Genomic DNA, 27200 nt, shown 5'->3' on the forward strand with positions numbered 1-27200 from the left:
GGCTCCAGAGGGCTTCTCCTTCGGATCCACCTCAGCTGCGCTGTACCCTCTGCCCCACTTACCTTAGGGGGAATCAGCTGTTGCTGCCCCTGCTACTGTCTCCTCTGCAGCTGCTGGCTTTGCTGCCGAGGTGAGGGGGTACATGTGTGGCACACATGCACCCTGCTCCCTCTGCTCCCCAAGAGGGGAGGGGCCAGCCCTCCCCAGTGCAGCCCAGGCCAGAGAGCATGCCAGGATGCTGGGGGATTCTGGTTTATGTTAAACAAGCAACAGGTTTGGGACAGACATTGTATGTACTGGTTTGATCCAAATCAATTAAGTCTGATACTGCATTCAGGTTTTTCTCAAACCAGTTTCGGCCATTTTCAAGCTGGTTTTCGCATACTGGACATCTGTTCTGTTATGGGTTTAAATCAGTTTCTGATGACTTAAGCAGGTTTATGTGTAACGTCTGTCCCTAGCCTGCAAGTAGGAGGCAGTTGTCCTCTTGTCCATTCAGTCAGTGACCTTTCTTTCCCAAATGTAATATAATGTAGTATAATGTAAAATATTGATATTGAACATTTTCATATAATGGTTTTATGACTGAGGTTCTTCAACAGAATCATTTTATTTAATTGTAAACAAACACTAAGGTATCATGTTTTGAGCATGGCAACTAGAAGAAAACATTTTTCTAATATCAGCTAACCAATCCTCACAGTATTCTTGTAAGATAGATGGGATAGTTATTACCCCAGTTTTACAGAAGAGGGACTTTAAGTAGAAAGATCAACTGACTTGTCCAAGGCCACGTTGACTCTAGTTGCAGCTCCAGAATCCTAATTATCCTAATTATGTGGATTTCTCTATACCACAAGCATGTCAGTCATTTAGTATCATATACAATAGTGGTTTTTATTTTTCATGCAAATGCAATGGAGTTTCTGTTTCGTTTTGGGGGGGTTTTTTGCTATTGAATTTAAACCATTGTTGATGCTTTAGGGAGCTGCCGGCCACACACATGATATAACAATATTCCTGAGTGTGCTACTCTGAACAGGATTAAAATATGGTATAGTTAAGGTAAAAATAATTTCTATTCCTTATGAACATGCATCTCATGAATACTGAAAAACTACTTGCACTTCCATAGTCATGAGACTGCATAAACATGCTCTGACAGTTTGGTTAGACACATTTTAAGAGCGTATTAAGAAAGATTTTTGCACATTTTTATGGCAGTAATTGTTGTTAGCCATAATTGTTGTATTAGACAAAATGGATTTTATGGGGATGAAATGCAGGTTGTTAAATTTACTACATTAAGCCAAATTGTTTTGATCGTTTTAATGGTATAACTTCTAATTTATATATAAACTTTTTAAAAGGGAGTTAATACTTTAACATGCGTTTGTCTTGTGCATTGGACACTGTATGATAGCTTGTAACAGGACACATTTCCTCCTTATTTTCCCCAAAGAAATTAAAAAACAAAAGCATATCTTAAAAGAGGTATATATAGTGTTTTGTGCTCGTGGCTACATGGTAGATTATAAAGCCTTGGTGTTAATTATCATAGAATCAATGAGTCGGAAGGGACCTAGACAGATCATCTAGTCCGACCCCCTGCCATGGGTCCTCACAACATTATTTGCTGAAAAAGGTAACAATAAAAGTGATTTTTTTGGAGGAGGGAAAAAGGAGGGGGAGGGAAAGTTATATTTTTCATTGATGCATGTAGAGACATAGAAGCCTAATGGTTAACTCGCATGGTTTTATTCCCTAACACAGGGGCAGGCAAGATCTGGCCCACAAGGCGCCTTTTTTTTTCTCATCTAGCCTGTGGGTACCCATCAATTTAATTGTATCCTACGGAGCCTGTGTGCTTCACTCCCACTCTCCTGTGTGGGAGGGCACCACCCAGCACACACACAGCTTCCAGGAAGGCCTGCTGCTGCCCAGCTTCCAGTAACTTTTCTTCATATCCTTGCTGCAGCATTTATTCTGGACAGCAGATAGGGAAGTTGCAGCTGGGTGGAAGCGTGGAGCATGGGGCTTCCAGATGTATGGAGCCCATGGCCTGTGCCTAGCAGGGCAGTAGGAGTACAGAGCTTGGGTGAGCAGGCTGTGGGTAAGGGTGTGTGGGGCTTGTGGGGTGTGAGCAAGGGAGGGGGGCGTGGGGACCCCCCACATGCTACTCCAAGGCATATGGCCCCCACCTCTGCCGGCAGCAGCAGCAGGCCCTTGGGGTGCTTGTGGCCCTTGCAGGTGCAGCCACTGAACAGTGCATGGCTCCAGCCAGTTCTGGGAGCTGCTCATGGTGGCAGGGAACAGACCCAGGCCAGGCCATCTCTATAGGGCAGGGCTCACATGCAGCTCCCTGCAATTGCATGCCACTGGAGGGAAGCCCCACATGATGGAGCTGGCTGCCTTCCTCTCTGTCTGCCACCATGTGCTGCCAGAAGTAGCAGAGAGCCCAGCTCCCTGCTTCTCAGTGGAGTCCCACGAGCTGCATGTGGTGGCAAGGAGCAGGGAAGGCAGCGGGCTCTGTCACACAGGGTTTACCCCCTCCCATCCCCAAAGTGGCATGTGAATCCGTGTGTGTCATAGGGATATGGGGCTGTGTAGGGGAGTCCTCACAGCATCCACCTTCCCTCATACACCCACACCCTGCCCATACCCCCCCCAACAGTCCCTCAGACAGACGCACATATCCTACACTCCCCTACACACGGAGCCACACCCCCTCACAAATCCTGCACACATACCCCACACCCAACCATACACACAAAAACTCACTCCGCATAGTCCTCCACAAACCACTGCCCCCATACACACACACAACCTACAAGAGTAAGGCTTTATTTTTGATCTCTTATGCAATTACCTCTATATATACTACACAAACACACAAATCAGGACAAAAATATTTTTTGAAATAAAATTAAAATACTTTATAGTAGATTTTTTACTTTTAGTATATGTTTTGGTTTTATTTTCCAGTTTCAAGAGGGCAACCCTCCATTCCCCTCCCCCCCCCCGAAAAGAAAAGAAAAAGAAAGAGTACTTCTGGGGCAAGGGGAGGGACTTCCAGTGGCAAAGGTCAGGGGTTAGGGTGCAGAACTTCCAGTCCCAAGATGATGATCAGAGGGTGAGGAACCTGTCAAGGGGTGGGGCTATCATTGCAGCCCTTGACAGCTCATCAAAATTCATTAAGCGGCCCTCCAGCCAAATAATTGCCCACTCCTGCCCTAACATGTTACTGCTTGAGGAAATTTATATTACTAAAAGAATTTTATGACGACAAGAACTTGTCTTCATCTTTAAATAAACTGTATATGTTGGACAGGAGTCAAATATGTTGCCTTAGAATAATGAGTATGTGCTAGGAAAAAACCCAGCACTGAACATTTGATGGGCAAAAATCTTTGGATTAAATACAGCCATTGAACTTGATAAATCTTGCATTATGTAAAGTTCATAGAACACTAAATTAATAAATAATAGTCATTAGTAAACATATTGCTTTCAAATCAGTGACACTGAAGTTAGTGGTGACATGAAAGTAAATGGGGCGATAGCAGACAAGGTTCTTTAGGTAAATATGATGTCTTTTATTAGACCAACTAAATAGTTGGAAAAATTGTTCTTTGCAAGCTTTTAGGCACAAACACCCTTCTTCACGCACATAGAGAGTCTGCTGGTGAATCGTGTGCTCTTCTGGGTAGAATAGAAGCCAAAATGCATGTATAGACATGCAGCTCTACCTGACAAATTGCCATGTTGTTAATGGGCAAGATTTACTGAGTTAAGATCAGTTATGAAATGTGATGTTTGTCACATTTTAAAATGGAAAAAAATTAAATTGAAGTTGATACTGTCTAGATGTATTAATGTAAGCTGTAAATTTAGTATGGAATTGTGTATACCCTTTATAAAAAGGGTTTTGAAAAACATGGGATACTAGTAGCCCATTAAAAAAAAATTACCAAAATATTTTAAAATTGTACTTCTCTATATAGTCCAGTGACATGAATGGGAATTTTAAGTATAGGTATGAAAGAGGTCACCATTAACCAATTAGTTTTAAATCATTTGAATAATCAAGGTATATTCAAATTTATGTAATAAACAGAATGAATTGAAGCATATATGACTAATGAATAATCATTACAACAGGTTTTTTTTGTGAAAAGTTTTAGTCACATCAGCCTTCTCATTATTTATTTCTGAAAGAGTACAAAAAATTAATGTTGAATCCCAGCTGGTTTGAAAATACTAGAAGTACAGTACTTGAAGTCAGTACAAGCTTTCATTTAAACTGTTTGCACTGAATCTTCAGCCAAACTTTTTGCATTCTCTTTGAAACGGCTAAGGCTTAGAAGGAAGCCAGGTTATTTAAGAATCATTTTTTCATATATAAGATAACCTTTTTTTTCCTGATCAGCAGAGTTGTATCTTTAAAAGTCCAGCTCTGATCTGGGAGAAGAATATTGGTTAGAAAAATACAGCTTTTTAAAAATGGCTTAGTTCCCTCTTGAGAGTTGGTAGCTTCAAAGAGGCTGCCATCAGCATGGTGGCTGCTCTGATTGAAATGGTAGATTAAATTTAATTTCTGCTTCATGATACACTAGTGTCCTAAAGCTAGTAATGTTTCAAAATGAGCAGTTCTTCTTTAATACCAGCAGTGACACAATGGGAAACAAATTGTTGTAGCATATATTTTCGTTATCAATTTTTCCAATGCACAAAATGCAAAGCTGCCTGAGTATTCTTTATTTGATTTTGATTTTTAATTTGAGATATGCTGTTACAGTTTTTACTGAGTCCTTTTGCATCACGTTTAAAATTATTCATGTGGATTGAGGTTAAAAAATTGAAACTATGTAGGACTACTATTGTACAGCGTAAGGTTAAACACAGAGAGTTTGTCGAATTATTGTTACTCAAAGTTTAAGCGCAGGCTACATGAACATTTGTTCGGGATGGTTTAGAGAGGGATGATCCTGCCTTGAGCAGAAGGGGTGGATTAGATGACATCTGAAGATCCCTTCTGGTGACATTTTTCTATGATGTTGTTATGATTTTTCAAGTAAGAATTAAAAAAAAATGAAGGATAACTGCCTAGCTCTAACTCTACTTGCTTATGTGCAGTCATTACATTTCATACTCTATTATATATATAAACATAAGCTTACAAGTCAAAGCTTGTAAGGTAAAAATTAATATATTATGTTATTTATATATGTTCCAAAAGGATTCTTTATGCAACAACTCCCATTTAGACAGCTAAATAAAATGGCTCAATTTTCAGAGCTGTTCCACATAGCAACTCCCACTGGGAACATCTAGCAGTAGTCTAGAAAATCCTGCCTTTTAGTAATGTTAGTGAAGTAATATGTGATTGTTTAAAGACTCTGTGGTAAGGCTTTCTTGTATTCAGAGATGCAGATTGAATGAATGGTAGTTTTCTGTCAAGTAGCTTTTAAAATAATATTGTTAAGATATCTACTTTTTTTTCAGACTCTTTATCAAATGTTGTTCATTTAACAAGGAAAAAAGATAATACCTTTAACTGTCACTTCTGCAAGCTATAAATGGGAAAGATCTTTCTTATCATATAATTGAGTTTCAGCATACCCCTAAGGGATATTTTATTTAGGTGAGAATTATTAATGGTGGGGATACATAAGAAGAAAAAGTCCAGATTTACTGCATCTCTAACTCGCATCTCAATCAAAGTGATATATATCTTGCAAAAATTTATGTAAAAGAAATATTTAACCTCATGAACTTATTTTTTGTAGCTTTGTTCCTTTCTTATTTTACCACATTATATATGTACATTGGGGTTTTTTTGTATCTATTTATTTATTTGATTTGATTGATTTCTATGCCACTCTTCCCAAAAAGGCTCAGGGTGGCTAACAATAACAGATTAATAAAAAAGCAGATAAAATAATAAAACATAAAACAATTTCTCAAGGAATACCCAACAAATAAAAAGGTTTTATAGCACTTCTGCTTTGGCAGGTCTCAAGTATGAGATGTTTCAGAGCTGAAGAGCAACAACAGAGAATGACCTTTCGTGTTTTAGCAAGTGAACTTGGTCCACAGGTTTTTCTTGGCTGACTTTGGGGATCATGATGGAGCATAAAAGGGCTGAGAAGTCCCGGTAGGTATTTAGGGACTTCTAAGTCAAGACTAATGCCTTGAATTGTGCCAAGAAGCTCCAGGAAGTTAGTGCAGACTCTAGAGTACTGGAGTTGTGTGCTTCTGGCAACCGACCTCTGTCAAATATGGGCTGCTGCCCTCTGCACCTACTGCAGCTTTCAGACAGCCCTCAGGGGCAGTCCCATATAGAGTTTATTGCAGTAATCTAATCTAGCCTTGAAGTTACAAAGGCATGGATAACCATGGTCAGAACTGAGCCTTTCTCAGGGCACCAATTCTATAAATTTTACTAGCAGTGGATATGGCTTTAATTGGACTGTTCATGGTACTGAGAACTTACAGTGCCTTCTAATGTTTGGAAGTACCCCATCTCCTGCAAGGCGCTGAGTACATCCAGAGAGTTATTCAGCACCTTCTGGTATGTGGGAGGTGCTGAGCTCCTCAGGAAAATCAGGTCTGTACACTGTCAGCATTTTCCGGGGTGGGGAGGTACATGTGTAAGGACAGAGACAAGTACATTGTACGGACATTTAGTTTCTCTTGGGAGAGTTGCTGCTTTCCCAGGAGAAACCATGAGTATGCAGATGTTCAGGCTTTTCTCTCAGAGTGAAAATGACCACTCCAAGAGAAAAATAATCTGGGAAAATCTAGGGGTAAATCACTCTTGCAAATGTCTATACATACCATGCAGTTTCTCTCAGAAGAGATTATAGTCCTTCAACATCCCCCTTCCCCCCCCAGGGAAACAGTGTATTGCTTACTGGACTGTACTGCTTCAGCAAGGAGCAGAACACTCCTCCTTCATAATCCCCACATTGTGCTGCATGAGAACATAGTCTGATCATGTGTAGTCTGAGTCAGGCAATCAGGGCTGCTTTGTGTACTGCTGCCATCTGTCACAAGGCAGACTAAGGGAGCCTGTGCACTGGGTCCCCCCTGGTCTGCACAGTGTCAGCACTGCATGCTCTCCACTCCTCTAGGCCTCAGCATTTGAATGTCTGTACACACAGCTCTGGTGAAGTTTCTCCACCAGGAGAAGAAACCTGGGAGACTTTTCTCAAGTTATTTGAATTTCGGTACTCAGCCATTAATGTTTTATGAATGAGCTTGTTGTTGTTGTTTTTAAACACTTACACTGTGTCGCTTTATAATTAGTAGACTATTGAATTCTAAGATATGACTGGTACTTACTTTAAAAATATTTTCTATAAACTCTTCATTCAAATCTGAAGTGGAAGCTTTTAAACAGTATCTATGGAAGCATGCAATGCCTCTGGATATAACTCAGCATTAAGGATTAGAGTTCAAACTAATGGTTCCTGATTTTTAATTCTCTATCTATGCAACTTTAATCTTGCATCTTTAAATTAAACTTGGATTTCTGTTTATGGACCTTTTCTTCAAAAAAAAAAAAAAAAAAATGCTTTTGATCATATACTAGAAGTGTGTTTTGGGTTGTTTTTTTGTAGAAATTATTCGCCGTCATTCTGATAAGTGACTTTTATGTCTGCTTTTCTGTTGTTCTGAAACATCTTTGTATAGAAGTTTAATTATTTGTTAAAACCTAATAAGACTTTACCAAAGTAAATAATTCAGAACATTCTGTGTGTCTGCGCAAATCTCCCTAAAGGAAATAAATGCTGAATTTTGCACTGAACCAAATGAAATGGTTTATCATCACTGTCTGAGGGGAGCTCAGAGTTCTATTTTTGCTCCTTATGATTTTCAGTTTGGGCTGGCATGAGTTGGGTTTATTGAAGAGTCAGTCTGGTTAGTCAGCTGTAATAGTCTCTGTTTATATTTACCTGTTATCAGTGCTAAGTATCTAACTTAAGATACTAAAACCATTCTGGATTTTATGAGCTACCAAGTCGCATCAATTGCAGCTATGTTTGTGGGTGATCGTTTCACATCCAACAATAGAACTCACAGTTTGGAAATACAATATTAGCAGTCATTTTTTTAAAACGTTGGCCTTAAACTTGTGGTAAAGTATCAGCCTATGACCTTGTGCTACTTAATGTCTTGGTGGAGAAACTAGAATGATACAAAATGTTAAAATCAAGGTTGACTCTTCCATCAAAAAGAAGTCTTTTCTCAAAGTAGAACATCTGATTTGCAGAGCACAAGATCAAGATGATGAGTAGCATCATTCTGACCATTACTTTGAGTCTGAGTATTATTCTATTAACTCCTCGGCAGGGGCCTCTACATGAGATGCTTAATGCACAGCAGACTAATTCTGTTGAGTGCCAGCATGGTGGGCAAAGCCCATGGTAAATTACTGTGCAGTAGATTTAGTCTAATGCACAGTAGCATTACTAAAAAACGTTCATCTGTACTAATGTGTAGTAGCGCCAATTACAGCACATTTAGTTAGTACCTGTAGTACCTGTCATTACAGGCACTAAATTTAATGCACCATAATTACAGCAAATGAATGAATGAATGTGTAGATGCACCCTTCCTGTCTCAGGAGTAGGATTGACCGTTTCAGAAGAAGGAATGGTAGCAAGTGATGTTCCATGGGTTGAACAGTTTACATTTGGAGAAGGTGAAATAAGGTAGGTGTGGGAAGAAAATTATATACTTTCTCTTCCAGAAAAACTCAAGAAGTCTTTTGTTTGTTCGCAGGTATCCTGAGTTAGCTGCTGTATGTAGGAATTCTAACACACTAATCCTGTATCCTGGAGCTGAAGCAGCTAATTTGGAAGAAATGGCTCTGCATCCTTCTGGTCCATCTGTAATCATCATCATTGATGGAACATGGAGTCAGGCCAAAGATATATTCTACAAAAACTCTCTCTTCCGTCTTCCTAAACAGGTATTATATATTGTTCCTTTCCTCACATAAGGTTGTAATACCTGCTTTTTGTATGGCTGGTCAGAAACCAAAATTTTGACCCTACAAATTGATAAAAGTGGGGAACTTTAGTTTTTGCTGCAAATTGGTATACAGTGTCAAAATAACAAAGCAAATTTTGAAATAGTTAATTTTTAATTTTGTCATTAACGAAATACTATTTTGGTTTATTGAACTGAATCAATATAGTATATTGCAACTTGGTTCTGTGTTCATTAGTGTCCTTTTTGAGCTATTATAGTGTCTCAGGAATAGCTAATTGCTAGGGGTGTGCGAAGTAGGCTGTATTCGATTCGGATTCAGATTAGGCCCAATTCGGGGGACAGTGATTTGATTCATTGATTCAGATCACTGTCCTGATTTGTTTCGGCCAAATCTAAAGATTCAGTTCTGATTCAGAGAATCAGCAATTCGGCCATAGACACAGCTTTGTGTTTTTTCTACATACCTTGAGGTACCAGGGTGTGGCTCATGAACACTGAGATAGTGGGGCGGATGGAGCATGCCGCAGGAGTGTGCTTGACGGTGGACTGAAATGACTTCTGCTCCACTTCTGGGTCCACCTCTGAGAGCATGGGGCACCCTGCCGGACCCTCCCCAGCTTAGCGATCAGCTGTGTGGGGACCCCAGGTGCCTCCCCCCCCAACCGAGGAGACAACAGTTGCTGAGCTGGGGGAGTCCTCCATGCACTCTGTGGCAGACCTGGAAGTGCACCAGAAATGCTTCTGGTTCACTTCTACGTCTGCCACTGAGCATGCTGCTGCCACCCCCCCGCTTCCCTGGGACACTCCCTCTGCCCCACCATCTCATGATTCGTAAGCCACCTGGTACCTTGAGGTATGTAGAAAAAACATATAAAGCTGTGTCTGTCTGTATCATCCAATCTCTCTGAATTGAATCGGAGGCTTCTGATTTGATTCAGAGAGATTAATGGGTCTCCTGATTGGATTCGGATTTGGAGATTTGGCTGCCAAATTGGGCCAAACCTCTTTTGAATTGAATTAGCGACCGAAGCTTTGCACAGCCCTACTAATTGCCTTGTACATCCATTCTTACACATGGACTGGGTCTTTCAGCCAGACTATACCTCCTCACATCCTATGTAAACCTGACTGCAAGGATGTACCCCAATAGTTCAATGGTAAGGAAAGCTTGGGGTGTTGAGGGTGGTAATTCATCTAGGGACCTGACCCACAGAAGTAAATGAGGTCATGAGGCAGGGGTAGTGCTTCTCTGAGTTATTGTGGAAACTCTAATGGTCTCTGTCACGGAGTGGGGCCTAGGAGTGGCTGTGATCCCACTAGCGCCCCCTGCCGTGCCAATTAGGCGATCCAGCACCCTCTTACTCTCCCGCCACGTCTTGTTGGTGTATGGTTCTAGAAGAGAGGCTGTCTCTTGTTGCCCTGGACACCGTGCTATGCTTATACTGTCCCCCGTTCCGTATGGAGTGACCTGGTGCACCCCAGCCTTATGGGCTATGCGTGCCTCCTACCTCCCCTTTAGCACGCCCCAAGCCCCACAGCTCTTCCGGACATTATCAGGTCCTTTTGTTTTCTCCGCCCTGCCCAGCGCCTCTGGGCTTGCCACGCAACCGGCGCCCCTTCTCTGGCGCCCCTGGGCTTGTCACGCAGCTGGCGCCCCTCTATCTGTTAGCCCTCTCGGGCTTACTGACAGTACTCTTCCCAGTTGGGCTCAGGCGGCCTGAGCCTTACCTGGCCCCTTTGACCCTTCGGAGTCCCCACCACTCTGGAGCCCCTCTGGGACCCTTTCCAGTCCACACCCCTACTGGGGTTTCTATCAGTAATATGTGCCCGCTCCTGGGGCTTCCCTCAGTACACATGCCTGCTCCTGGGGCTTCTCTTGTACAGACTGCATCCTATCGGGCCAGTCTCTTCATGCTTAAGCACTCCTAGCCCTCACCGGGCTTCTCAATAAGCTTATTCCCCTTACGGGGCTTCTCAAGTCCTCATGGTTGGGGCTTAGGTGGCCGTAGCCGTGCCTGGCCCCCTAGACCACCGTCAGGGTCTTTCGCCCTACTAGGGCTTCTCCGCTTATCGCCCCACAGGGCTGGGGTCAACACCCCTCAACACCGCGCCACACTGGCGCAAACAGCTATGCTGATCCAGCACTGCTCACTGTACCCCACAGGGCACCAGGAACCCCCAGATTACTGGGGAGCTCCCGTGAGGCCTCCTCACACCCCTACAGCCTCACTCGATCCTCCGATATGTAGCAATAACAAACAAGAAACGTAAAGCTGTGAGCCAACTGGCTATAACAGAAAATAAGCCTCCTGGCTAGAACTTAAGTGCCGTGCCCTTATGGCCACTATGTCCCACCTTTAAGCTTCCCAGTCAGGGTTCTCTCCCCCTTTCCATGATGCAGCCACATGGGTGATCAGGCTGCACCGCTCGCCTCTGCTCTGCTTGGCTCTACTGCAGAGCTCTTGCATCTCTGGTTGTCAGCAGGGAACTGCTAGCTAGGCTTCAGCCTGGACTGTTTATAAAGGCCCGGCCCTGCCCCCTTCTGGTCACCTGACCAGCACGGCTGTCCCAACAACCATCACCTGAGCTGCCCTTGTGATTGGCAGCTGCCCTTATTCCTGCCTAAGAACAGGGCACCTCAGTGCCCCTGTGACAGTCTCATATTAATGTTCATGTGACCCAGGAGAAAGAGTTTAATTTATTTTTCCCAAAAGAAAATTGAAAAATGTCAGTAAAAACAAATTTTCCTGTAAAGATTTGGTTTTGTAATAACTGTGTTATCAGTCCATATAGCTTTAGTGACAAATTCCCAACTAGCTTTTAAACCTGGAATGTGTAATATAAAAAATCTGCAGTTTTTGCCAAAACTTTCTTTTAGAATATGCACACACTTTTCAGATAATTGTTGGGTTGCACATCTGTTGGCTATGAAAATATGATATTGTTGCCTTTCTGTGAAAATTCCCAACTGTTCTACCTAAATATTAGTGTAGGTTTATAGGAATCCAGGGAGGCTTTCAAATCTAATTATGGAATGGGAGGTGAATAATGTGGAAACAAGTTAATAATCTCCATGTAAGTGAGTATCGTTAAATACCATGATAACCTCTTTCTCCTCAGAATTCTCTAAGATTATATTTTTTGAAAGTTAATAAAATTACTGAGTGTGTAAGTCCTGATCCTTCATTGAAAATTGCATGGGCATAACCCTGACAAGAATTTCACTGAACTCAGTGGGGCTGTGGGTGGGGATGCAGCAGTGTATCTCTGTAAATTATGTTGCCAATCCTATCTGCTCCTGTGTTAGTAATTTCTGTGGTTCAAGAAGCTCTTCCTCTTTTCCAGTGTTAGATTGAAATATGTTTTATAACTTACTTATACATGACTTGTCAGGCTGGATTTTATTTTATGCTTCATATGAGTTAAGCCACTTGCCTGTGGATTTTAAAAAACAGTGTTGGTTTGTGCATGTAGCTGTTTTGTCTCTGAGGCAGGCTTCATCCACAATCAACTGTATTTTATCTTAAATCCAGAATTTACAAGTTTAAAAAAAATTGATCTCTGATAAATATTTCAAACCTTATAAATAGCAGTAAATTGAAATCTTCAGAGGTAAACTATAAAACTTAAAACCTTAACTTAAAACTTAAAACCTTAATGGAGTCCTAACACAAGTAGCTTATGTTTCCTATTAAATAAAACAGTAAGTGGATACCTTTTAAATAAATCAGACTAGCAATAAGGGCTGAATGTTTTATTCTTATATATGCCAGTAGAACATTTTATGCTGCCAAAGCCAGGTATGGTTGGTTTTCTATGTAGCAGTGTGCTATGTATCCCTGACCAAAAACATTATTGGCTGGTATAAGCTGCTGAGAGGAAGAAAATCCTTTTTTAAACAAATGTTCTTGTTTTTATTCTGCTTCAGTGGTCACTAGAAGCAAATCTTTTCCCTTTTGGGCAGTAGTATTAGCCATACTGGACACCAAGCAATTTGTGATATAATAAGAAATCAGGCTTGATTGTGCCATTTTAAGACTGGGCTGAACTGGGCCTAGCTGCCTTCACATCAATCTTCACCCTACTATCCCCACTTGAATGCTTCAGAGGCTGCTTTATGGTGGATGGGATCCATGATGGCAACTGTTACGTCTGGTGGGGGGAGAAGGGTTGGTCATGTTGGGCATGAAAGGATCTGCAGATAAAGAGATGTTCCAGAGCAGACAGTATTTCTTTCTGGTTTAGCTAACTAATGAAATCTGGGGAAGCCTTGTAAGCTGGGCTTCATTAAAGTTACACTGCTAGATTACTGTGGAACAGTGCTGGCGTGCAACACACTTCCTAGGATAATCTGGATTTAATAAACACAATTGCTTTTCACTTGGAGGTCAACCTATCAAGTTAGTACCAGTTGTTGTCTAGTCACTGGCACTTATGTTACACTGGTGTTTCCCTGTCAAGGGTGGGGCCTAGAGGCCAGTAATGATCACTTCCATTAGAATCATATTATCATGGAGCCAGAAATACACGGGAACACAGCTTCTGCAGAGGGAGGGAGGTTTTGCCCTCTTATAGGTTCCCCATGATTTGCATGGATTTGTAGGGATTGGTGGCTTATCAGGGATTCTGTCCATAGTTGGCTAGAGAGGAAGAATAAATCTCATGGCTCTCTTGCCCATTCCCCTCCTAAGAGAATGATCGGGTGGAAACTAGTGAAAGAGGGGTGGAGGGCATAACATAGACCAGGGATGTTCAGCCTCTGGCCCACTGACTAAATGCAGCCCATGGAGCCACAGCATCCGGCCTGCGGGGCTTCCCATGGGTTGGGAAATTTGGTGGTGGGGGAGCAGTGGCATGTATGGTAATACTATCACCCCTCACCCATTGCCAAATTCCTTAGCCTCACCGAACCAGATCAGGGCCCAGACCATGGCCCCTTCCCCTCATATGTTGCTAGATCGGGACTGAGATGACCCCCTTCTCTCCACATGGCTGGATTAGGCTCCACCTGGTTGCTCCATGTGCTGGGTCGGGCCCACCAGCCAGATCTGGCCCATGGACTGACTGAGTACCGTCTGTCCAGCCCATGGGGGAAATAGGTTGACTACCACTGGCTTATCTTGTTTTCCTTTCTTCTGAAACCTATTTGTAGATGTTTCCATAGTACTGGGCATTTGGATTTAATACTCATGGAAGAGAAAATGAAAGAAATTTAGGTGCTGCTTAGTTGAATCAGCTTAAAGATTCAACCATTCATTAGAAAAGTGGGCTCAATTTTGCACTCAGTAAAAATGCAAGCAAGGGGCACTTCTTAGGCTTTTGATGTTTAACATATTTACAACTTCAGCCCTTTAATTTGTCTTTGTAACTAGTTGGTTAATGTCATGACTGGAAGAAGCTTCATAGCAAACTAATTCCATGTCAGGACTAAAGAAAAATTATCTGTTTTTTAAGCACAGCAGACCATTAGTGCAAGTGGCATTTTTAAAGTGGTTGTGGGTTTTTATACTATGGTTTTACTCTGTTGCACAGTTAATGTAATTTATGTTAATACAGTTTTCTGTAACCAGTAGTTTTAAAAAGAACCTAAGGGTTTTATATTTTTTTTAATGAAAGACTTATTTTGATGGCTTTATAACCTGATGGCTGATACTAAAGCAGCTTAAGAAAGCTATATTCTACTCTTAAAATATGTAATCTTTCTGTGTTTAAAACTCTGCAGTCAATTTTAAATTTAAACTAAACAAAATCCCATCTCTTAAATCACAAATACTTAGTATGCCTGGGGGGTTTATTTATGTAGAATAAAACTAAATTTAAAATACTTTTCCCCTAGTACAGATGCTTTTTTTCCCCTTTGCAACTTTGTTTACTTTCTGAAAAAGCAAACTCTTGAGAGAGTTATTTTGATGGTTAAATAATAACTGAAACTTTATACACATTTCTGAAAGTCTGTAAATGTCAGACAAATGGACTTTTGCATTAGAAAAATTCAGGGTGGGGAGGGGGATAGAGGGGCTTTGCCTGGGCACCGGAGAAAAATTGCAGCAGGCAGGAATGGTGGTAGCCCTCTGGTAAAGACCAGTGACTGCAGCTCTGCCTCCAGCGCTGTGGACCAGCTGGTAGCAACTCCAATGCTTGGAGCAAAGTTCCCTTAAAGTATTTCGTTTCTAAACTCTGCTTCTCTAGATTAGATAGATAGACAGATAGATAGATAGAAAGATAGATATGAAGTCAGTTGACTTGAAAACCACTGACATCAACAGGATTGTAGGGGGAGTGGGAGGAGAAAAATCGATACTTGCTCCTTTCCCCTTAGTATCTGGAAGTCAAGCGGCCCCAACAGTAAAGGGGCAGGACACAGGAACGGTTGAAACAGGGCAACTGCAGAGCCTGCTCAGAGGCAGCAAACAGAAGAAGCCCCTAGACAGGTCTGGGAGCGTGAAGAACTAAACCCTTACCTGCAGACCACTGTAAGGCAGAGTGGAGAAGTGTCCCAGCAGGGAAAGCCTGTGTTGCAGAGAGCCCCAGGAGAACACAGAGATGGTCTGGCCCCCTTAAGGTTCCTATTGGGAAACAGAATCCCTGGAAGGGGAAAGCCCTATTTGGAAACACTAAGATGGGGCTGGAACAGCTCAGGCTGTTTATAACCTCAGGGAAGGAGTCACTTGATGTTAACTCAGCCCAGGTTTCTCAGTACAGCTGAAGGCCAGAAACCAGCATTCGTAGGCTGAGAGTACAGGGCGGAGACCCCAAAAGGGCACAAGTAATAGTGAGAGGAGAAACCCTGCACTGGAGAGCAACAGAGGTCAGGGGTTAGGGATACCCCTCCCCATATTTTTGCATTTTTGTTTCTAATGGACTGCAGAGGCTTCCTGGGAGTCATCCAGGAAGGTACTAAGAGCTGCTCCTAGCTGTGACACCTTAACAGCAGGAGCGTGGACTTAACACCCAGAGGACTGTGGCGGGGGTACTGGCATTGGAGGAGCCCCCTGTAAGGCCTGTGAGACTATTACAGGCTATAACTGATTATTTTGGATTATCGGAGATGCCCCTGATAGCAGAGCCAGTTTTCCTTCTCAGGAAGAGAATTCTCCAATTATTACCATCAAGTCATGGCAGGCGAGTGCTCTGAGGAGGTAGCATACCCCTTTAGGGCTGTGCAGTGTTGGCTGAGCCATATACAAAGGAACTTGGCCACAAGGATCCTTTGCATAATGTACTAGGTAAAGTACCATGAAGTCCACATTGTAGCAAAAAATGAAGTCTCATCCCAGATAAATTGAGGGAAAGCTTGTAGATAGGGAAGGACCCTCATACTACAGGAGCCATTTCTATTACTGTTGTTGTTTTCACATGCTTTCTTAAAAATTATAGAAATTAAGGGTTGGAGAGGACCTCGAAAGATCCTTGAGTCTAGCCCCACTGCTCTGGGCAGGAATACTGCTAAGATCAAATGATTGCAGCAAGGTGCCTGTCCAGTCTCCTTTTGAAGACTTCCAATGTTGGATACTGCTCCACCTCTTTGTGAAGTCTATTCCAGATTCTGGTCACCTTTACCGTAAAGAAGTTCTTCCTTACATCCAACTTGAAATGATCCTGTAACAATTTATGGCCATTGCTTGTTGTCCTCTGCTGGAGTGCCCTAGTGAACAGTTTTCCCCCCAGCTCCTGATATTCACCCCTCGAATATTTATTAGATGGCCAAGTCCCCCCCTAAGTCTTCTCCTCCCCAGGCTGAACAGCCCCAGGTCCCTGAATCTTTCCTCATAAGGTTCGTTCTTGTGGCCCTTCTCTGGACCCTTTCAAGATTCTTCACATCTTTTTTGAAGTGCTGTGCCCAGAACTGGACACAGTACACCAGCTGGGGTCTCACCAATGCCGAGTCGAGAGGAAGTATCACTTCCTTAGCCCTGCTTGCGATGCATTGGTTAATGCATCCCAGTATGCTGTTAGCTCTATTGACTGCAGTCTCACACTGGTGGCTCTTGTTCATCCTGCGATCAAGCCATAACTACAACGTCCCTTTCAGCCATCGAGCTGGCCAGGCCATCTCCTAATCTATATTAATGTCCCTGGTTACTTCTCCCTAGATGAAGCACTCTTCATTTCTCCTTATTGAACTGCATCTGGTTCTGTTCCACCCATCTTTCCAGTTTGTCCAGGTCTGCTTGGATCCACATCCTATCCCCTAGCGTGACCACTTTTCTCCATAACTTAGAACTGTCTGCAAACTTGGCCTGCAGGCTTTCCACATCCTTATTCAAATTGTTGTTAAAGAAGTTGAACAGCATGTGCCCAAGAACCAAACCCTGCAAGACACTGCTGGCCATCTCCCGCCAAGACCATACAGACCTGTTCACTAACACTCTCTGCGTTTGACCCCTTAGCCAGTTCCCAACCCACCTGACTGTGGACTCTGCCAGTCCACAATCCCTCAACTTTTTTATAAGACCATCATGGGAGACCATATCAAAGAACTATATAAAAAACATAAAAATATCTTCCCTTTTAACACCCAGTTGAAGCAAAACTCAGACTTCATTGGCTGTTTTGTACAAGAGAAGTAAAATTTAGTCTATGCAGAAAAGAAACTTTTCCTCCTGTGAGGAGGAGGGGTCTAGAAACATTTTTAAGAACAGTGGTTTAATTCAGGGGTCGGCATTTGTTTGTAGTGGGAAGCAGCTGGGGGAAAGGGAATGCTTTAAAGGAGCTTTGCTGCAAGCACAGGCTGCTGCCAACCCAGTCCATATATAAATCCCTTCCCTTTTTATACAGCCACTTGAAGCAAAACTCAGATTTCATTATGGATTAAGATTTCATATATATCCATATCAGAAATATAAGGCTTTCATGACCTGCTTTTAAAGTTTTGTATCGTTTAAGACAGCCTAAATACCGTATCTGTGTCTTGCCACATTAGCATTATGCTTTGAGGACTGAGGTACCTGCTTCCTTTATCAGTAAAATAACCATCTTGTCCTCCCTTCACGCAGTCATGTTTTGTCTTTTGACTCTAATATCTGCCGTAGATTCTGAATTCAGATGACTAATTGTTCTAGCTGCAGTGTAGGTAATTGTTTCTCTACTGCATTTATTACCAGGTGTATCTGTTGATAGTGTATGTTTTTGGGAGGTAAGGGGCATGTGAAAAGGGAATACTGCTTGCAGATAACCTAGTCATCCTCTTCTCCTGGATTGTATTTCTTACCCTATATGCTCAAGGAATGTTGCTTGAAGTAACCCATTCTTCTCTTTACTTACTCAGTATCCCCTCATTTTTAGCTGAATTTTCTCTCAAGGAAAGGAGTAATAGTAGAGGAGCTGGCAGGATTTTGTTTTCTTCCTCTTGTTTTTGTGGAGTTCAATGCCAGCAATCAAGGTTATTGCTGTGTAGCAACCTTTTTTGTACTCTGTCCTGTAATGCATTTAATTTCACTTTTGTTTAATATACAGGCTGATTTTTTTAATATCCAAATGCATGCTTGATTTAAAAAAAAAAAAAATTTCACCTGGCTGAAAGAAGCTTGTAATACTTCTTCATGTAGAAAAGAGCGATATGGCTTTATAGACAACTTCAATTTAAAGCACCCAGATACTTGTTTGCAGTAACATTTTTGTAGTATTTTATCACAGTCCTCTTTTTTTGCACTAATTTCTCAACACTTTTATTGCTCATTTGAATAAAAAATCTTAGCCAAACTGTTAGGAACTACCAATAATTTGTTACCATCAAATGTTAAAAACAACCCAGGGAATTATGCCATGCTAATAGAAGATTTCAAGGAAAAGTTCCATCTTCAAATGGAATGGAAATTGAAGATTAGAGAACTGCTCTCTGTTCTGTGAAGGACAATATACTGTGTTTACTCAAATCCAAGACAAGGTTCTCCTCCCCCACCCCCATTTGACATGGGGGGTGGGAAAAGTCCCCCCCACATTTGAATACAAGTCGGGGGGCAGGAGGGAAAGATGGTGGTGGCAGGCAGCAGTGTGGGGGGACAGGTGGGACAGAAGAAAGTGTGTGCGGGGAGTAGGTGCCAGGGCCTGGAGGAACCACGGGTGTTAGACGCCAGGGGGCACAGGAACAGGGGAGCATAGGCATGGGCGGGGCAAGTGCTAAGTGACGGGGCAGGCGCTGGGTGGGGGAGGGCAAGAGGTGGGTGGGACAGGTGGCAAGGGGCAGAGGTCAAACAACTTCACTCCCCCACCACGTGCCCTCCTATAGCAATGCAGGACAGCTCTGCTATACTTAAGACAGCTCTCCAATACTTAGATTCCGTACATGGAAAATTATAACAAATTTATAAATAGCCCATGTATAGAATCCAGTTATTGAGGGGTCATCTTAAATTCAAAGTCATCTTGGATTTGTGTAAATAATACAGTTTTTGGGGTGTACATGCTGATAATTAATGGCTATGCATACAATGGAAGAGTTTAGCAAAGTGTAAAAAAACAACCTGTTGTAACATTTTGCAAATAGCTGAAAATCTTAGCACTTTTTTTGGCTAAGTTTGAAATGTCCACAAGATTATACATACAAAAAGAACAATAAAATGTTGTATTTGATCATGTAAAGCCCAGCAGTTTTTTTGGCCTGATGGATTATTGATTTAGCAAAGAGAAGTGTAGAAGAAAATTTAATGAAACCTTGTCTATCTATTGTAAATTACCTTTGTACACTTACTTAATTGTACACATAATTAATTATGAGTAAGTATCCTAGAGAGCCTCTTTAGTATACTGGATTTAAGCAGTGAATTTCAGTATCACAAAGTAAATTTTGAAGGAGTCTCTCATTTATCCCAGCCAGATGAAAAAAGGTGCCTTGAAATTCTATGTAGAGTTTCTACTATATTAAAAACATCATTCCAAAGGCATGTAAATACATAATTAAGGTTACCCAAGTAAACTTAGGTCAGCAACAGAGTATTTGGATAACAACTAAATTGTGAAAAACCTATTAGTCATTGTTGTAGGTTCATCCCGTTACTGACTATATTATTTTTGCTTGGTACGATTATTTAATGGGAATTTTAAAGTAATCTTTAACCTTATATAATTACAGAAAATCAGAAAATATTTAAAATAAAGTAGTGCCTAACTCACTTTTTAAGGAATTTTAATTTGTATATGTTTGCTTATGTATGTACATTTGTGACAAGATGCAATGTTTTGAGCTTTTTTGAACCGATATGATTTTTTTTATTTTTTGTTTTTTTTATTATATAGGTAAAGCTGAAAGATTCTATTAAAAAATAGACATATAGGCATTTCTTTTATTTCACCTCACTGTTGGACCTACCACAGTCTGATCTTTATACCATATTGCATCTGCTTGCTTATGTTTGCATATTTTCATTGCCATTCTTGTCACAGGCATTGCACCTTTTATTTTTACTAAAATGTGTATTTGAGGGGGATCATGGGCTCCATGGTTTGTAGTATGCGTACTGAAGTTTATACTGATGCTGATGTACCAGATGAGGGATAAGCTTAGCAACGAAGACACAGTTTTGAATGCATGGATATGGTACAGAAACCAGTAATGAGTAGCAGAAGATATAGATGGCTTGTTCTATAATTTATAGTCTTTCCAGTTAACAACTCTGAAGGTGAAAATCCCTTTTAAAGCATCGTTTTTATAATTATAAACAACATTAAATGAACTAATTACCTAATTACTGGCTCACTAATTTTGTTTCATAGGCAAGAGCATGAGAGAGATTTTGCATATTTTCCTTAAGGGTTAGCAGAAAGCTGGCTCATACAGTGAACACCTTGGACTGAATATCACTGTCACTAGCACCTTTGTAATTAAATTTGTGGACTTGTGCTTTAAGTACCAGAACTAGTCACAAAAGCTGTTGACAATACCACACATAACCAGCATCTGAACTGGAGACAACTTCAGATCCAAATCAAGTACTTGAATTGCATTCAGAATAAGACGGTGCTAATTTAAGAGAACCTCCCTGCTTTGACAGCTGCTTTGATCTCAGTTATAGCATCCAAGTTGTCCTCAGAAGACCAATCTAATGTTATACCAATCTAATGTGTCAGACTTCAGAGATGTCTTTTTCAGATGTCAGAAGCAGAGAGAGGTCCCCAAATACTCCAGAGTGGCAAAGCATGGGAGCATAACAGCAGTAATAAAAATGGCTCCTGTATTATGAGGGTCCTTCCCTATATACAAGCATTCCCTTAATTTTTATGGGATGAAACTTCCATTTGTTTGCTACCATGTGAACTTCATGGTTCCTTACCTACTACCTTGTGCCAAGGTTCTTTTGACATCAGTGGTCTTTGAGTCAAACCGCTGCTGTCATGCGATACGGATCATCCTCATTTCAGCGTGCAGGGCAAGAATTAGTGGGGCTGGGAGAGAGAGAGAATGAACAGGTTTAATGTTTAAAGCATAATCATTTGCAGGCTTATCACCTACTTCTCATGAGTTTTAGAAAGTGACTCTGTTTCATCATGTTTGCAAATCTGGTTATGGCTTATCTCCTGCCCAAGCAATATCTCTTGATTGCAGATGGTATAAAAGCCATGTTGAATGGTTAACAGAACATCCATGACAGATGAAATACAATTCAGTGTTGTGCCAAGAACTTCTTACTGTTATGATTTTGTGGAATAGATGAGGAAAAGGAAATGAATTGCATTTTTCCACAGTTATAGATTAAATTTAAGTAGTTTTTATCTGAGGCCAAACCATGCCTCATTAATTTGCCTTAGTATCTCTTTAGACTGTAACAAAATTCAGAGGAACCTCAGCTTGAGGCTATAATATGATGTCTCCTAAACAACAAGCCTACAGGGTGGTACAAAAAACTATTAACATGGTATAGCTGGATATTCATAACATCTTTGTAAATTATAAGCCTACAGCATCTGTTCCTTTGATGTCATTCTCATCATTTCAGTCCAATTCTCAAGTCCCATATGTCATTCTCTCTGTGTACACCATAGAGGTTTTTCAAATATTTCTTTATAGTAATAATGCAAATCTTGCTAACACTATGAAATGGAAGGAATTACCAACCCCAAAAAAATAATTTTGCAAAAAGACATGAGGAAAACTATCCTTTCACAGTTTGCACAAAGAATAATTGAAAAAGTAGTTCATTAAATATGGGACCAAAACAAAATGCATATGTGCACACATACACATACAACTATACATGCACACACCGAATAAAAGAAAGATATTTCAGAATAAACCCTGCTTAAAACTGAATTTAGGCTCAGTGCAATCTGACTACGTTTTTATCGAAATGAAAAAGAAAATACAGCAAAAGCTGTGTTATTTGGCATTTCTTCAACTGGAAAGCTCCACTAACTGGCATCCAAGGGACACGATGAAAATGAAACAGGAAGTCCCACTTCCGCTTTTGCCACCACGAGCTGAGTTCTTCTCCTTCACTTCTTCAGCCTGTGCAGGGCAAAGCAGCCTGCGCAGGGCTCCCCTCCCTGTCTCCGGCACACTGACAGCAGGGAATGCACCAGGTGGTGCACATTTGATTAACTGGCATATTTGCTGTAATGTGATTTTACTAGAAAGTGAAAGAAATGCAAATCTGAGTGTATACACTATAAATAAACTAAATAGTTAAGATTCAATTATTGATTAACCCGTACTCACAATAAAAAAAAAATCATTCTGCTTGTTCTTTATGATTGAGCCATTCAGGATATCATAAAAAAATAAAAAGTAAACACCGAAAAGGCTTTAAAGGCTTAATTAAGTCAGAAATGAAAGTACTTTGAATGATAGCTCCTAGATCCGGGAGGTGGGAGTCCCAAGTAGTATACAGCTTGCTTATGGCATAACAAAGTGATTTTAGTTAGTGGAGATTGGAAAATATTTTGAAGTTGGTTACCTGTGAATAGAATACACAAGCTTCTTAATGTTGTTTTGAGGGAATATTTTAGATGATTAAGTAAAACTCACTCCTTGTTTTCCACGTTTTGTTTTTTTTTTACCTTAGTGTTTATTTTTACTGTTATATCCTATTCTTTTTCTCTGGTTCCTCAGTTCCAAGTAACCTGTGCTTAAATAGGTAATTGTATAGCTGTGTGCACAGATGCTGTGAATTGCATGGTCAATGGAGTGTACTGGGTTTAATATTTGTGTACCAAATGGAAATATTCAGGATCTATGGAGGTAGTTTGTGCCTGATTTGATCTTTAATTACTTAGGTGGAGCTCTGTATCTTGTTGTTAGGTTTCCTGCTTCACTGATGCATTCTCTGGAATTAATATTTGTTTTCCTTTACTTTGTTCTACCTGTAGGAAAGTTGCCACTGAAATCTTTTCTTAATCCCAGAAATTGTCCAGAAACGATGCATTTAATTCCATCCTATTTCAGATATTTTGTGGAAGAGCTTTACAAAGGATCTCAAATCTCTGATTGAAGAGGCAGCTTGTCGTGAGCAGATTACTGTCAATTATATACATGTCCCATGAGGCATTTTTATTAACAATGAATAAATAATGGGGGGAGGTAGGAATGGAAGACCTAAGAAGCTGTTCAACTGGGCAAGTCATAAATTGACACCCAGGATGTCCCCCTGCAGGTTAATGAAGCTTATAGAAACCCTTACATACTCCCCATGTCTCGGGAATAGTGCTCTTCAGTATGTTTTGTGGTAATCCTGTTCTATGTGCACTGGAACTACTTAAGCGAATAAATAATAACACCAGTAGAAAAAAGGACTGTCCTATCATGAGGGTCGATGGTATCACCTTCTCCCAAGGAATCTGAGTTCTCTTCTGCAGAACTAGCTCAACGTTTGACTTGCCTCTCTAGATTTTTAGTGTTAGAATTTACCTTGTTTTCATCATCTGCAAATGTCTCTTGGCATTTCCTGAAGGGAGCCGTGCTGCACTGATCAGATTGCAACACTGTCTAAAATCTTAACCACTCCTTTGAGATGGTCTCGTAATTTTAAATTTAACTCTTGTTAGGGTCTCTAAATGTACTCTCTGTAAGGAAACTATCCCTGAGACCATGGGTTCTGCAAAGTGTGTACATAGTCACTTTCCACTTGGTTCATTTAAATATTGAAGATCCTCTGAGTTTCTGAATTCCCATTTTGCACCTGGTAAAGCCATCTGTCTCTTCACATCTGTTCTGACTGCATAGAGTCAGAATAGTCCTCTAAGGACTGGGTATGAGTAATACCCGTAAAGCAATTGATTAAATAGAAAAAGAGAGCCCAGGGCAATGAAAATTGAAATTTGCTCCTTTTACCATAAATTTATAAACATGGGTAATATTGAAGCGTGGCATGTCTTCACACCAAGCTACCTACTGGATAAAACTACACAGTGAAAAGGTGGGGAGGGTAACTTCTAAGACATGTCAGGTTTGATTAGATCTATTTTATATAGTTTTAGATAATTGATCACAAACAAGGAAAAATATATCTTTCTAGCTTAATTTATAAACAGTTAACTGAAACTCAAATTTGGATTCTCAAACAGTACATATCATGCCAGAAGCTTTTCAGATTTATGTTAGCTGGGGGGGAACGGGTTCAATTTGTTTGTTGTTGGGAAAAGTTTTGATTAAATGGCTAGAACCTCAGATTACATGAAAGTATTTTCATTTCATTTCATCTGCACCTTGAAAAGGCGGTTGTGAACATGAAAGCAGATCTATTATTTTCTTAGAGCCAAATGTGTATAAACGAGATATAGGTTGTTTCAGCACTAGACGAAGGTAATATGGTATCCAGTGAAGAAACTACAAGACTCTTGGGCTAGAGACAGAAGTTGCACGTAAACTGGTATAAGTGATCAGAAACTGCATCAGATCTGTAACATAACAAAAGTTCACTGCACATAAACCAGTTTCAAAAACTGGCTGAAACCAGTTTAAGATAAACCAGGATAGATGTATTATCAGACTCATGAATGACTCATGCCTCCTGAGGCTGGGGTGGCACGGCAGCCACCCACAGGCAGCAGCAGCAGTGTCGGCAGCAGGAGCGTGGCAGTGGCAATCAAGGACTGCCCACAGGTGGCTGCAGTGATGTCAGTGGTGAGGGTGGGCCAAGCGGAGACCGCCCACATGGTGGTGTCGACAGGAAGATGGGGGAAGGGTGGCAGGCAGTGAGCAGGTACCACTTACAGCCACCATCCTCGCTGTTGGTGAGTGGGGACCGTGTGCAGCATTGACAGTGGAGGTGGGGGTGGGGCTGTCACTGTCCACAGAAGCTGGTGGCCTCTTTGGCGGCAGCCAGTCTGGGGGGGGGCATGTGCCCTCCCTACACATCACTGATGATCAGACTTACCTGATTTAGGTTAAATTAGTTTATTGAACTTCTGTCCCAGATCCCCTCCAGATTCAAGTTAACTCACAGTCCCTCAGCATCCCAGGATGCTTTGCATGTTCCCCGCAAACCGCACCCGCAACCCCCCCCAGCAGGGTGGGTAGATTAGGTTTGGCCCAAGATGTTTGCTTCTGTCAAACAGGGAGATGTGCTCTAGCTTCTGGCCTGGGTCACTGCAGGTATATGGCTGCATTTCCAGAATCACAAGTGAATGTCTGTTCACTTACTTATCAGTTCAATTTTTGCAGTTTAGATTAACCTGTGAAGATTGAATTGATTCAGCTTTGTGCTTTTTTGACTTGTGTATACTTAGATCTGTTGTTTTCATGTCCTAAAGAATAGATGTAATATTTTCAGAAAACCATGAAGCATTACAAGAGGGACTGAAAGATGAGGTGAACAATAACATTCCACAGTTATTTTCTAAAATTGTAAATTATTCATGCAAATGCTTCTGCTTTTTACAGCAAGAGCAGTTCTCAAGTAGTTGCTTTGCAAATAGCTGCTTGTAGCTAATCTCGCATACAACTACAGGTCTACAAAATCTCTCCTTTTTTCTACTTCTTATTTTTACTGCTTTTTGCTGAACCTAGATACTTAAGTCTTAGCATGCCTTTTCTTATCACTTCAGCACTTTAATACGATGTCATGAAGACTTTGGGAATAGAATAAAAATGACCTCCTTTTTCTAATTTGGATATGAAACCAGATACAAAGACAATTGTTGAGGATGTTACTATAAGGTCAGATTTTCAGAAAAAAGTCCTGTGTTCTATGGGAAAAAATGGATACATATGCACTAGGTTTTACATACACAAGGCCTGTTTCTATGCACATGTAACTTAAATTTGCTTGTAAATATGCATGAGGAAGTATTGTCTGTGCCCACCCTTCCCTAATTTCAAGGGCAAACAGGTTCTTTTTACAAATGGTTCTCCACTGTTTGAAAAATTTAGTATAATAGATTTTCTTTTCAAGAGAGAGAGAATCAAACTTGGTGTGAGAATCAAAGAATTACTAGACAAGCCCCTGAGAGAAGATTTTTACTTTAGGTAGCTTCAGATAAGTCAGTTGCTTTCTTTTAATGAAGAATTACTATAATTAGGAAAAATATGTTTAAAAAAATCTTTTCTAATTGTGCTTTGAACTGTCTGCCATTTGAGTACCACTCCAATCTCTTCCTCAATTTGCGCCTCTGCTTCTTGCTCCCTGCCCTGTGCTCTCTGCATGGTCTTTTGCTGTATTTCTTGTACCCTGTCCTATCTGCCGTAGTGCTGTCTGTTCCCTGATCGGTCACATGCCACACAGGCTCCCTAAAAGCACCTAAAAAAAAACAAAACACTTCTTGAGACACTGCCGAGCGTCCCATTTGTTTTAGAAGATGTTCTCTTACACTGAAGAGCTCAAATGTTTACCATGCTGTGCTGTTAAGATGAAAAAAATATCCAAACAACCAAGACAGTATAACAGTTCTCTACATTTCTATTTTGGGTTTTAATTTTGAAACATGGTGTTCCAAGATCGAAAGAGAGGTACTGATTAAAAAGTATTAGTATTATTTCATTTGTTTGTTTCTTTATGTGTGTCTGTATGTCTGTCTTCTGCCATTACTAAGTTGTTTCATGAAGGAAACACTTCTTAAGAACTGCTTTACTTTGATATCACTAAAATAACCTTTCAGAGCACTTGGAAATGTTAAAAAGACAGGCTAAAGAACTTATATAATCATAAGAAAAATACTCTTTTTTAGACATTGAATTAGTTTTTTAGAATTCAATTATATAAGACTAGACCTTGCATTTAAAAAAAAGACTGCAAAAACAATGCAAGAGAGCAGCTGGTCTGTGTACT

The 27200-nt window shown here is 40.8% G+C and overlaps 1 protein-coding gene across 1 annotated transcript in view; it reads left to right on the forward strand.

Moving 5' to 3' along the window:
• The window catches only part of DTWD2 (DTW domain containing 2), a 178916-nt gene that overhangs the window by 87401 nt on the left and 64315 nt on the right, over positions 1-27200 (forward strand). The window contains exon 4 of the mRNA XM_019555202.1: positions 8791-8980. Coding sequence (XP_019410747.1) covers positions 8791-8980 — 190 coding nt within the window. The remainder of the gene's footprint in view (positions 1-8790; positions 8981-27200) is intronic.

This window comes from Crocodylus porosus, unplaced genomic scaffold (assembly GCF_001723895.1).
Source record: "Crocodylus porosus isolate Cpor-Errol unplaced genomic scaffold, CroPor_comp1, whole genome shotgun sequence".
Classification (NCBI taxonomy): domain Eukaryota; kingdom Metazoa; phylum Chordata; order Crocodylia; family Crocodylidae; genus Crocodylus; species Crocodylus porosus.